The 13,963-nt window shown below is 47.8% G+C and overlaps 1 protein-coding gene across 2 annotated transcripts in view; it reads left to right on the top strand.

Moving 5' to 3' along the window:
• Positions 1 to 13,963, top strand: part of LOC138274853 (glutathione synthetase-like) — a 186,661-nt gene that overhangs the window by 91,575 nt on the left and 81,123 nt on the right. For both annotated transcript variants that reach the window (XM_069219019.1, XM_069219020.1), the window contains exon 10: positions 10,821 to 11,015. In XM_069219019.1, coding sequence (XP_069075120.1) covers positions 10,821 to 11,015 — 195 coding nt within the window. The remainder of the gene's footprint in view (positions 1 to 10,820; positions 11,016 to 13,963) is intronic.

The raw sequence follows: 13,963 nt of genomic DNA, 5'->3' as shown, positions 1-13,963 counted from the left end.
AAAAGTGTGTGAAAGGGGCATTACATGGGTGTTGCTGTGGGTGTTCCCACGCAACACCCATGGAACGCTAAGGAATCTGGTGCTTTTCCAGATTGACAAGCCTGGGAATGCGTCAGATTTCTACGCCACCTCAGAGGTGGCATAGAAGTGATATTTTTATTTCTCCCCCTTTTTTCCTCTTTCTATGTGTGCTGCATTTTGCAGCACACATAGAAAGAGAAAAACACCTCTCCTGAACAAAACAATCATCCCCACAACCAGGCATCCTTGCACCATGGTAATTTGTGCACCAGCGCAATGGGAGAGGATAGAAATGTTCTGCATCTTGTAGATAGGGTGCATTTCTGCCATTTCCCGGTGGCGCAGGGCAGTGCAGTGCACCACTTGGCTTGTAAATAAGCCCCTCAGTCACTGTTTCTCCCTTTTCCTGCTCTCTTTTATTCTGAACTGTGGCAGATTACGTATCATGCAGCCGACTCCTCTTTTTCCCCCAAATATATTTCTTCCTTGCAGGCTCTTCTGTCAGTAGTGGAAATATTTGCTCTGCTCATGACACCTGATCCGAACCCCTTATTCAAACTATTTTGTAATTTTATTCAGCTCATTTACATTACAGAGACAGTTTCTCTACCTTTGTTTTACTTCCTTTCCATTCACTGGCTCCTTTTATAATCCAGCTTGCATCAAGAATGCACTCCTGACAGTTCCTTGTCTATCTCCTAAAGCTTTCTCAATTATTTTCCCAATTTTTTTAAAATTCTTTCTTTCTTCTACTGATATTATGTATGTCCTACTTCATAGCAATATAGACTTTACAATTGTTGATGTATTTCCTAATACTTAAGGTCATCAACATAAAATGAATCCAAAAACAGCCTACTGTTCCCTTTTTACGAACTACAGGGCATAACAATATTATTATACTCTGGTCAACCTCCTTTCCAAGTCCATACTTTTAGTGAGGTTAAAAATAAGAATTTGCGTTTGGTTTTAAGAACCATTTCCAAACATACCTAAATAAAACCATTCCTTCAGTTCATGCCAAGAAAGAGCAGGACCGTATACTTTTATGTGAAAAGATGAGTTGAGACTGGCAGGCACTCATAGAAGGTTTCTGAAGCCAGAGCTTCATTACAATGAATAAACATGACATGTAACATAAAATGTAAATGCTTCAACCTGAGACATATGCCTCAAAGCCTCCCATGAATCAAACATAACGTCATGCAATCGGTTAAATTTGTTTAGAAGAAAGTAAATCCAAGTTAAGCCTCTGATTATTAAATATGGGGCAGCCAGAGATATTCTCCTCATTGTCTTGGGGTAGACATGTGTCTTGGGGTACACATAGCCCAGTCAGTTGTTATAAGGGCCAGCCCACACAGGCAAGCCCACACAGTTCTACAACAATAACCTCTGCAAGTCTGGATTGCTTTCACTCAGACAGGTGAGCACAATCATGACAAGCTACTGGGAACACCGGTGACACCCTATTGGCCCTTTGCACCTCTTTGTTTTCAGACAATGCCCGGGGACGGAGTATATGTATTTATTTTATGTAGCACTGAAGTCGTCCTATAGGAAAGTTAGTCTTTTGACATGGTTCACCCCACCTTTTTGCCTGGCTTCTGGTGTTATTTTGACTGAAAGTTCACTGGGTCCCTGTCTCTGCTAAACAGGTCCCCAGTGCCAGACATCTTTCCCTAAAACTGCAGAGTTTTAGGGAAAGAGATTGGCAATTGGCAAACCTTTAGATTACCACTGTAAGTCACTGGTAAATGGTACCCCTGGTAACTAGGGCATGGGGTACTAAAGGAAGGCCCCTGAGGGCTGCAGCACAGATTGTGCCACCATTGGGCACCCACTGCTGCTTTTGCGGACTGAGTGTCTTGGTGCAGACCCAGAATGAAAACACGGCATGGCACACCACCTGTGTGCCCTGTCCAGTTACACTGCATGTAATATATGTAAGTTATTCCACTGGCAGGCCTTCCAGCCCTGAAGGCAGGATGCATTATACTACATGTGAGGGCATATCTGCACGAGCAGATATGCCCCAGCTATGTCTTTGTTGATTCTCAGACAAAGTGAACAGTCAAGCTATTTTAAATGCAAGTGCTGGACACTGGTCATTACAAGTTCCCTAGCTACATGATGGGATCACTGAAGATAGGGACGTTTGGTATCAAACATCTCGTATTAATAAACCCTCACTGAATCCAGTGATGGATTAGGATTTATTAATACATGAACTCAGCGGGCACTTTGGAGGTGCCCCCTGCTGAACCTGCCAACTCCTAAAGTGGGTCCTGACTGGTCAAAACCAGTACAGCCACCTTAGACAAAGTTCTAGCTCCCTGAGGTGAAGACCAGTGCTTTCAAGGGCTCAGAACAAAAGCCTGCTCTGGGCAGAGGTGTGACCTCCTCTCCCAAGCAGAATGAACATTCCAGGGCGGGGAGCTTCAGAGTCCTTGCCGCCTTTGAAATGCGACTAGGCCTCTCCAAATGGTAGAGGAGGCCGATCCCCAGTTCCTGACCCCACTTTTGGTAGCCGCCCTGGCGGGAAAATTAGGTAAATTAGGAGGAGTGCCCATTCCATGCCAGTCCCATCCCTAGGGTGGACGAGCTGAAGATTACACTATTTTTAAAATTTCCTCCATCTTGTGTGGAAAGAATTAGGCCAATAGGTTTAGGGTTATGCCACTTCCCCAAGGAAGTGGTCATAGAAAGGGTGTAGTCACCCTAAATTTGAGTAGCCCATTGTCTACCACCTGGCTCTCCCTGTAATGCCCCTAAATTCAGTATTTAGGTGGCACCCCTGAACCCTAGAATCAGATTCCTGCAACCTAAGAAGATCCGGACCTGTCGCCAGCAGAGAAAACTGAAAACGCCTACTGACTTGGCCCCAGACTGACCGGCCTACCTGCAGCCTTCAAAGAAACCTGCACCCAGAAGACGTTTGCCCTGCAGCCCAGTGACCTCCAGAGTCTTGGGAGGACTGCCTTTCTTTGAGAAAGACCAAGAATTCCTCTGGACAGCGGACCTGTCCAGAAGAAACCATCTTTAAAGAAAAGAGGGCCTGTCTGTGGAAACATGAAATGCGACGCCAGAAGTAACCACTGTACCCGACGCCCCTGACCCAAATCTAAGTGGCCCACGTGTCCTTTGAAGGTTCCTCAGCACTTCAGGCCAAGAGTCCACCGTGGGTTGGCCTCTACCCGCCTCCCCAGTGACGCCTGAAGCCTGAATCTGAGGGATGCCCTGAACCATGACCTGCCTGGTGAGCTGATTCTGACGCCTAAACACACCCAGGCACCCGGAGCCCCTGGGCCTTGGGAAGCTGAACCAACTGTGTCCATATGACCCCTGGCATCTCAACTTTCCTGGGCAGCTGTGGGTTGACCCCCCGATGGCCTCCTGGCCAGAGCCTGCAGCCTGTTTCTGGAAGCCATCTCCGCCATAGAGATACATAGGGCACCCAATGCTGTGTTGGCATTCTGCATTCAGCTGCCCCTGAGCCGCTGAGGGTGTAAGTTTGGCTCTACCTTTTGGTCCCCCTTGTACTTACCTTAATCCCAAGAGATCGAACTCTGACCTTGCTTTACTCACCTGTGAGCAGCGCAGTAGTGGATACCCCCTGTCACTATTGGAAAGCATTGGCCGCTTGACCCTGTGTTGGCACTCCGCACCTGGCTGCCCCTGAGCTGCTGAGGGTGTAAGTTTGGTGCTAACTCGTGGCCCCACTGGTGCTCATCTTAACGCCTGGAGAACGACCTCTGACCCCGCTGGTACTTACCCGTGAGCGGCACGGCAACTCCCCCCTCCCCAGCCTCTATTGACTAACATTGAGCACCAACCTCAACTTTAACCTCTGCACCTCTGTGCCGATGTGTAGATGTGTCTATTGATTGGATGACTTTGCATACGTCCTTTACGGGAGATAAGTGGGTTTAGCTTTTTCACTAGGTGTAGGTAGCAACTTTTTGTATTTTAGTCATTTGAAGATCTGTGGTGAGATGTGAGTCTATGGTAAATCCCATGGAGTGGAGTTATGAGAGCCTGGTTTAGTTATCAGAGCCTTGATGGTTCAACATTGAAAGAGTCTGGTTTTTTTCTACATAAAATGTCAACAGTATCCCACCACGCTGAATATTAATCTTGAAGTAGTAGTTTGACTTTCAGGGTTGGTTCTTTTCCAGATAAGATTTGAAGAAGAAGACGCCCCAAAGACAACCATCCGCGGCACCCTCATCTACAGACCACCGGGTCCACGCCCAGCCTTCAGCGACTCTATCGTCAATGTCATAGCCCCCCACGCATTCGCCTCCACCAACTACATACTCCTCGGAGACCTCAACTTCCACATCGACGACCACAACACATCACTGCTACTCGAGAACCTTATCACAATTGCTCTCAAGCAATTTGTCACCTCACTAACACACATTGCCGGACACACACTCGACCCCATCTTTTCCGCCAGCAGCATTCACCATCGTGGACTCGACACCGCTACACTGGACTGACCACTACCGCATCCATTTTTCCTTCACCACACCTACAACTCACGCCTACACAGCCCGCCCCCATTGAAAATGGAACCAGACTACAGAGGAGCAACTCATCAACACCCCTCAACTCGTCATCCCCCAACACAATATGTGCCAACACCTAGGACGCAACCTCTGCCAATCGATCGCCAATTGCACCAACACCCTAGCTGCTCTTCGAACGACCACAGGAAACACACCATTAAGAAAGCCAGCTGGTTCACCCCGCACTCCAGGAGCCAAAGGCGCACCTGCAGGAAACTGGAGAAAAAAGGGAGGAACAGCAAATCCCCAGAGGACCTTGCAGCCTTCAAAGCCACCACAAGATCCCACCATGGCCTCATCAGATTTACCAGAAAAAAACACCCTGTAGGACTGCATCAATGCCACCACTGACAACACAAAATAACTTTTTTCATCAAAGAATTTGCCAAACCAGAAGCTGAGGCCACCAACATCCCTCCATCCCAAGACCTCTGCGGTAGACTAGCCGCCTTACATTGGAAAATCAAAGATATCTACGACAGATTTGACCCCAAGAATCTCCAAACACATCAACAATGCCCCAACCTGGATCCACCGAACCCCCACTGTTCCTGCACTCCTTGACCCCCCTCACGACGGATAAGACTCACTCCATCATGAGCAGCATCAACTCCGGAGCCCCCACCAACCCTTGCCCCTACTACATCTTCAGCAAGAACATCAACTGCTCCTTAGAGTCGGCCACTTTCCCTGAGGACTGGAGACATGCCGAGGTCTGCCGCTCTTGAAGAAACACACAGCCGACTCAACGGACCTCAAGAATTACTGGCCCATCTTGCTGATGCCTTTCCCAGCCAAGGTTGCCAAAAAAAGCAATCAGTGCCCAACTCTGCCAAAACATGAAGGACAACAACATCCTGGACATCTCCTAATTAGGATTCAGAACTAACCACAGCACTGAGACCGCCCTGCTCGCTGCCACAGGCAACATCCGCTCTCTCCTTGACCACGGCCAAACAGCAGCCCTCATACTACTAGACCTTCAATACAGTGTACCACCGCACCATATGCACCAGACTCCACACAGCAGGGATACATGGCAAGGACCTTCAGTGGATACACTCCTTCCTGACAGGCAGAACACAGAGAGTCAGACTCCCACCACACCTGTCAGAACCTACAGAGATCAGCTGTGGAGTACCCCAAGGATCCTTGTTGAGTGCCACGCTGTTCAACATCTACATGGCCTGCTTGCCCCAATAATCAGAAACTATGGACTGAACATCCTCTCCTACACTGATGAAACCCAGCTAATCATCTCCCCAACTGAAAACCCCACAACGGCCAAGAAGAACCTCCAAGACATAATGGAAACAGTCGCCGCCTGGATGAAGGAGAGCTGCCTTAAGCTAAACTTCCACAAGACTGAGATCTTCATCCTGGGACCCTCCTCCTCAGCCTGGAACAACTCCTGATGACCCTTAACACTTGGCAGCCCCCGACCCCTACAGACCATGCACGCAACCTCGGTGACATCCTCAATTCCATCGCCTCTACCAGTTTCCACACCCTTTGACTCCTACGGAAGGTGTTCAGATGGATCCCAAGTGACTGTTGCAAAACCGTGACACACGCCCTGATCACAAGCAGACTTGACTACGGCAACGCCCTCTACGCTAGAACCACCAAGAAGAACCTGAGCAAACTACACCTCCGCCAGACTCATCCTGAACATCCCCCTATTCTGAACACATCAAAGTACACCTGAGAGATTTCCACTGGCTCCCCTTCGAGAAGAAGATGAACTTCAAGCACCTCGTAAACACCTACAAGGCCCTCCACAACCTTGGACCCAGCTACCTCAACCACTGCATCATCTTTTACTCCCTTTCCAGATGTCTCCGCTCTTCCCGGCAGCCACTCGCCACCATACTACGCATAAAGAAGTCCTTGGCTGGAGAGAGTTTGTTCACTTACCTTGCGGCAAAATGTTGGAACACCTTACCTCTCCACCTCAGATAGTCATCATTGCTACCTCAAGTCACGAAAGATCTCAAGACCTGGATCTTCGACTGAACCCTGAGGACATTCCCTACAGTGCCTTACGACTCTACGGTGAGTAGCGCACTCTAACAAAGTCTGATTGATCGATTAAGTGGAATGGAGGCCATCCACATAAATGTCATAACTCCAGCTTAAAGCAGATCTTTTCCATATATATATATATATATATATATACATATATATATATATATAATTCTACAACAGATGGACTGATGGCCATCTGACGGCTGCACCGATCCCGTCGGATGTATCCCAATTGTCGAAGCGAATTAAATCCAATGCGCTCGTATTCAGTTCATAAATTTATTTCCTTACACAGGTAACACAGAGTCCTGAAATGCAATGTCTGTCAACGCGTTTCGGCAAAACGCCTTCTACTATATATATATATATATATCAAAGAGGGTGAGAGCTAGAATGGATCCTTGAGGAATCACTCAAGCCTTCCAGCTTGGTTCCATGCTGGATTCACCAATCAGCACAAATTCCTGTTGTCAAGAAAGAAGATGAAGTAGTCAAGTACTCAACCCAGAAAGCCCATGCAGACTTCAACAGTTCTAGTTTGTCTCCTGGGATTGACTGTATACAACTGCGCCATCAGCTGTTATGACATTTATATGGGGACCTCTACCCTACTTAATCTCTACTACCAAGGGCATTAACCTCTTCAAATCTTACCTGGAAAAGCACCAACCCTGAAAGTCAATCTACTACTTCATGATTAATTTTCAGAATGACATCAGATGACACCAGAGCCCTCCTGGACCGTGGGGATACAGCAGCCTCATCCTCCAGGACCTGTCCAGTGCATTTGACACCGTCTTCCACCACATCCTGTCCAACAGACTTCACCATATCGGGATTCAAGGAAAGGCCCTCAAATGGATCACCTCGCGACTCACCGCTAGAACCCAAAGGATTCATCTCCCACATTCACCTCAGACCCTAAGAATATCATCTGTGGAGTCCCTCAAGGATTGTCCCTCCGCCCGACCCTCTTCAATGCCTACATGTCCCCCCTGGCCATCACCATCTGATCACACTGACTCAACATCATCTCCTATGCTGATGACATACAGCTCATCCTCTCACTGTCTGAAGATCCCTCTACCACAAAAGCATACTTCCACAGATGCATGATGAACGTAGCAGACTGGATGAAGGACAACTGCCCCAAACTCAACACAGAAAAAACATAAGTCCTCATCTTTGGGAGCAAGACCTTGCCATAGACTGACACATGGTGGCCCGCAGAGCTCGGCACACTCCCCTCCACAACAGACCACACCCGCAACCTTGGCATCATCCTGGTTAGCAAGTTATCCATGAAGAAAGAAGTTGACACAATTTTATCCGCTTGCTTCCACACCCTTTGCATGCTCCGCAAGATCTTCAGAAGCTCCCAGCAAACACCAGAAGGACTATAACTCAGGCGCTCATCCCCAGCAAACTGGACTACGGAAACGCACTCTATGTAGGAATCACAGCACACCTCCTGAAGAGACTCCAGACAATACAGAACTCAGTGGTAAGACTCATACTCGACCTTTCCAGAAGGACCCACATCACAACCCATCTCAAGAAACTACACTTGCTTCCGATTCAGAAGAGATGCCAGTTCAAGATGCTGACTCAAGCCTATAAGGTCCTGCACAACAAAAAACCAGCATACATCAGCAAACGCCTTACCTTTCACCAACCAACCAAAGACCTCTGATCAGCTTCCCTCTCCCTCACAGATCTTTCTCACACCTGGCAGCTAAGGCTTGAAAAAACCTCACCCTGCACCTCAGGACCGCACCGACACCCCAGCGATTCAGAAGAGAACTGGATGTTCGAATGATCATACCTCCACACAGCAGCATACAGCTCCAGCGCCTCGAAACCCTCACATGTAATTTGCTGTGCTCTATAAATGTCTGATTGATTGAATGCGCTGGGAGATTGAGACGGCTGAGGAGGCAGGATCACCATCCCTCAAAAGTTTCAAGAGTGGTGATACTCATTAGTAGCCGTTGAGGTATTTGTCATCAACATGGATGATGATAGCATTAGTAACATTTTATTGAATGTGATTACAAATCAGGAAACTATTATAAAAACAATCAATACATGCATAAATTAAATTAGGCTATGAAGTGATGGAAGCTACATCTAAATATTACAAATGCTCTAGCAAGCCTTAATCGCATCGACCTAATCACAGAACCATATATTACTAAATTAAAATAATAATAAAATCAACTCAACACATTGCCAATATTTTATGATACAACTAATAATTTGATTAGTTTTACCCTGAAAATCCAGCTGAGTGGCTAACCTAATGCTTCAGCATTCTTCCCCATTAAAAAGTAACTGCATGAACTGTTCCTCATTTGCAGAACTGCTAGACAAATACAACTAAGGGGATCATTTCTACCCCGGTGCTAGTATGGCCGTAGTACTGCCAACAGACTGGCTGTACTTACCGCCATACTATGACATTGGCGGTATGGCTGAAGCCATACCACCAATGTACCACACAGATCACGATGGCGGTAACAGCCTGGCGGCTGTCACTGTACCGCCGGCGGTATCATGACCCCGCATACCGCCCTGATTTCCGTGGCTTTCTGACCGCCACAAAAACCATGGCGCTAGGCACTATCAATGCCAGGGAATTCCTTCCCTGGCACTTATATGGGTCTCCCCGCCCCCCCTCCCAAGAGTCCTCCTCCACCCCCAACCCTCCTCCCCAGACCCCCCACTACATACACGCACCTTCATTCACACGTGCACACACACATGCATACACACACTCATACCCACATTCATCCATGCATTCATACATCCATTCACACACATCCGCACACACTTACATTCACACAACACAAAATGCACGCACTCACAACCTCATACATGCACACACATACAACACACACCCGCATACACCATGCACAGACATACACACACACACACCCACACACACACATAACACCCCCCTCCCCTGTCGGGGACCCAACTTACCTGGATCCAGGGGGCATGGGACGGGTCAGGGCGCTGCTACCGCCAGCAGCGCACGCCAACAGAACACCACCAGGCCGTATTATTGGTCATAATACGGCTGGCAGCAGCCTACTGACGTGGCGCTGCTGGAGGCAAGCAGACCCACCTTACTGCCATCCGTCGGCATTGCCACAGATGGATTTCTGCCATCCTTATGCGGCGGGCAGCTGGTAGCCACGGCGGCAGTCTTATGACGGCCGTTGCCACAGCGGTAGGCTGTCAATACCGCCAATGTCAAAATGAGGGCCTAAGTCTCTAGTGTTCCAAAAAAAAGACTACCATATCAACATTGTCTTTTAGTAATTGAAGCCAGGATCCTTCAGTTTCTAAAACAGGAATATACAGCAAGTGGGATTAAAGAGTGGTGGTTTACTATTGATTCTACGGATCCAACTAAAATTAACTCAGCTTGGTCTATTTTCTCAGATGATGTTTTCTATTCCAATTTGTTGTGGGTACAGTATGATTATTTAACTTTTGAGATAGGACAAATGCGAAAAAGCAAAGGGTCAATCATGATTTGTGATTACTGGTAATTACTGGTGCCTTGCGGTAACACCATGCAATTATAAATGAAACCCCAAGGAATGGGGAATTACTATGCGGACCAGGAATTATTGGGCATAAAACCACATGGAATTCACAATTACAAAGGTTTTAATGCTCCCAACGGACACAAACAGAATGTGAGCGGGTGTTGATAGCATCACGCATGATTTTGTCCTATTTTAGCATTAAATACCTCCTAGGATCCAAAATGGTGGCAAGTACGGATTTTGCACTAAAAATAGAGGAAAATGCTGATCACTATTTAACAAAATAAGTTGTATTTCTGTGCAATTATTTTGGCATTTCAGATTGTTTGCAAAGCGAATCACACACATTCCTCCCAGGCTTAGGTTTTAGTTATTTGCTATTTACAAAAAACAGATTTGAATTAGTGCTCTCTTCCTGGAAAATAACTTCATTTTGTGACCATTTGGAATTTTGTTGCTTTCCAGTGAAGTTGCAGCTTGTCTCCTAAACTTTCAGTGGCAGTCGCGTGGAATGTCAGTAATGTGCTAATTGGATTTCACCTTTCTCATCAACTGCTCCTTTTAGAATCTCAAAAACTGATGAATGTGGAGGGCTGGGATGTGTTCTCCTTGCTGATAATCCTATCTTCTCTTAAAGGGCTGGGAGGCTCGGCTGCTAATGGAAAGGTCCAGAGCCGTCAAGTGCCCAGATGTTGCCACTCAACTGGCGGGTACCAAAAAGGTGCAGCAAGAGCTGAGCAGACCAGGGGTCTTGGAGAGATTTCTGCCTGGTGATCCGGAAGCTGTAGCCAGAATACGAGCCACCTATGCTGGACTTTATTCTTTGGATGAAGTAAGTACATTTATTTAGCACCCTAGCGTGAACACGTGTCTGGAGTTGTCTTCTCAGTTGGAGGAGACCTGGCCTAGCTGTTCCAGCAGGACTGCTCCTATCGAAGAAGGACCAATACTGATTTGCATAAGATGGGCCTCTGTTTAGAGTAGCATAGTGGGCAGAAAGTGATGGAAAATGGAATGCAGTTTTGAGTAATCGCCAGTCGATAAGATTAATTGAATCATCCCTTTCAAACGATCTCTAGAAATTATTCAACTTAAACTGAGTGTCGCAGGAGATCAAGAACAATATGGCCCTCATTTGGACATTGGCGGTATTGACCGCCTACCGCCCCAGCAACAGCCGTCAAAAGACCACCGCCGCGGGTACCAACCGTCCGCTGTAATATGATCACAGACGGATTTCGGCCATAAGGATGGCGGAAATCCATCTGTGGCCATGCTGGGGGATGGCGGTAAGGTGGAGCTGCTGACTCCAGCAGCGCCACGCCAGTAGACCCCGCCAGGCGTATTATGGCAAATAATAGGGCTTGGCGGTGTTCTGCTGGTGGTAGCAGCGCCCGTCCCGTCCCATGCCGGAAGACCCCCTGGATCCAGGTAAGTCGGGTTCCCGACAGGGGAGTGGGGTGGGGGGTGTTGTGTGGGGGTGTGGGGAGTGTGTGTGTATGTCTGTGCATGCATGCATGTGTGTGTTGCGTGTTGTACGTGTGTGCATGTATGGGGGTGTGAGTGTGTGCATGTATGGGGGTGTGAGTGTGTGCATGTTGTGTTGTGTGAATGCGTGTGTGCTTGTATGTGTGTAAGTGTGCAAATGTGTGTGTGAATGGATGTATGATTGAGTGGATGAATGTGGGTATGAGTGTGTGTATGCATGTGTGAATGAAGGTGCGTGTATGTAGTAGGGGGTCTGGGGAGGAGGGTTGGGGGTGGGGGAGGATTCTGAGGAGGGGGCAGGGGAGACCCCTATCAGTGCCAGGGGAGGAATTCCCTGGCACTCATAGTGCCTACCGCCATGGTTTTTGTGGCGGTCAAAAAGCCACGGAAATCATGGCGGTATGTGGGGTCATGATACCACTGGCGGTACAGTGACAGCCGCCGGGCTGGAGATATAAATCTCCAGCTCAGCGGCTGTTACCGCCATGGTGCTCTGTGTGGTAAATTGGCAGTATGGCTTTAGCCATACCACCAATGTCATAGTATGGCGGTAAGTACCGCCAGCCTGTTGGCGGTACTACCGCCATACTAGCGCCGACTGGGAAATGTAACTAAATTTATCTTTCAAATGACTGAATAAAGAGTTTAAAGAGCAGGCTTTTACATTAGGTTTCATAACACCCAAGTTCTCCATCCTTGGATATTTAAAAATCTTTTTTAAATAGTAACAGTAACTTAAAAAAATAAGATTGACGTTACATTGGCAAAGCAGTTGTTTCCCCTTGTATTTTATAAAAGTATTAGGCCATGTTTGGCATAAATATCTTATTTTTTCTTTGCACTTTGTTGCTTGCTGTTTAAATTTTTTTTGTAGAATTATGACAATGTTTCTTTTGTGATATATCTTCTTTGAAATATCACATAGCATAGAGCGCAATAAATTGCAATCAATTATATTTGTTTAGGCACTAAAGCCCTCATTACAACCCCGGCGGTCGGTATTAAAGCAGCGGTAATACCACCAACAGGCCGGCAGTAAAAAAATGGGATTTGGACTGTGGCGGTTACCGCCATCCAAAACCACCACTTTAACACACCGACCGCCAGGGTGGTAACAGCTGCTGGGCTGGAGACTTCGATCTCCACCCCGGTGGCCGTCACAATTCCACCCTCGGGATTACGACCCGGCATACCGCCATGGTTTTCGTGCCAATCTTACCGCCACAAAAACCATGGCAGTAGGCTATATCAGTGCCAGGGAATCCCTTCCCTGGCACTGATAGGGGGTCTCCCCTGCCCCCGTCCCCCTCCCCACATTCCTCCCTCACCCTCCCCCTCCCTCTCCTGCCCCCGCACGCATACCCACCACCACCCATGCATGCACACATACATACCCACACACTTGTCACACACATGCATTCACAACACACAACACCCACAATCACTCATTCACGCATGCATCCAACGCGACTCACACCCGCATGCACACATACCAAAACATACACGCACCCCCGCCCCCCACATTCACACAACACCCCCACCCCCCTCTCCGGTTGGAGAACCCGACTTACCTGCTTGCAGGGGGTCCTCCAGCTGGAGACGGTCTGCGGCGCTACTGGCAGCAGCAGCGTCCGCCAGCAGAACACCGCTAGGCCGTATCATTGCTCATGATACAGTCGGCGGTGGTTTGCTGGCATGGTGGTGCTGACAGCAACGCCGCCTTACCGCCACCATGACCGTCAGCGGTGTTCCACCAGAATTCTGGTGGTATACCGTCAGTGTTCATGATACACATAGACGGCTGGTAGCCACGGCGGAGGTATGTTGGCGGCTGTCACCGTGGCGGTAGGCGGTCAATACCGCCAATGTTGTAATGAGGGCCTAAATCTCTACTTTTATTTTATATTCATAAAAATGAATTGGGTGATAATCCATTTAAAGTACTAACTCTCAACAAGGCTGTGCAACTCATGCCTCCATTAAAGACTTTTGAAACAATAATCACCAATGCATTATCTACACTAAGATATTTTTTTAATTGTTACTATATAATGGAGATGTATAATATATTGCTCTAATCTGATGTAACATTAAGGGCCAGATGTAGCAAAGGTTTCCGACTCGCAAACGGGCAGAATCGCAATTTGCGACAGTGCAAAATCGGAAATGGGATGCAAAAAGCCCATTTCCGACTCGCAAAAAGCGATGTGCCCCGTTTGCGAGTCGCACCCGTTGCGACCCCCTTTTGCGACCCGCAATGTGCGTGTCACAATTAGCGACTCGCAAAGCTTA

This window comes from Pleurodeles waltl, chromosome 2_2, assembly GCF_031143425.1.
Source record: "Pleurodeles waltl isolate 20211129_DDA chromosome 2_2, aPleWal1.hap1.20221129, whole genome shotgun sequence".
In the NCBI taxonomy this organism is placed as follows: Eukaryota; Metazoa; Chordata; class Amphibia; order Caudata; family Salamandridae; genus Pleurodeles; species Pleurodeles waltl.
This window is presented reverse-complemented; position numbering and strand designations above follow the sequence as displayed.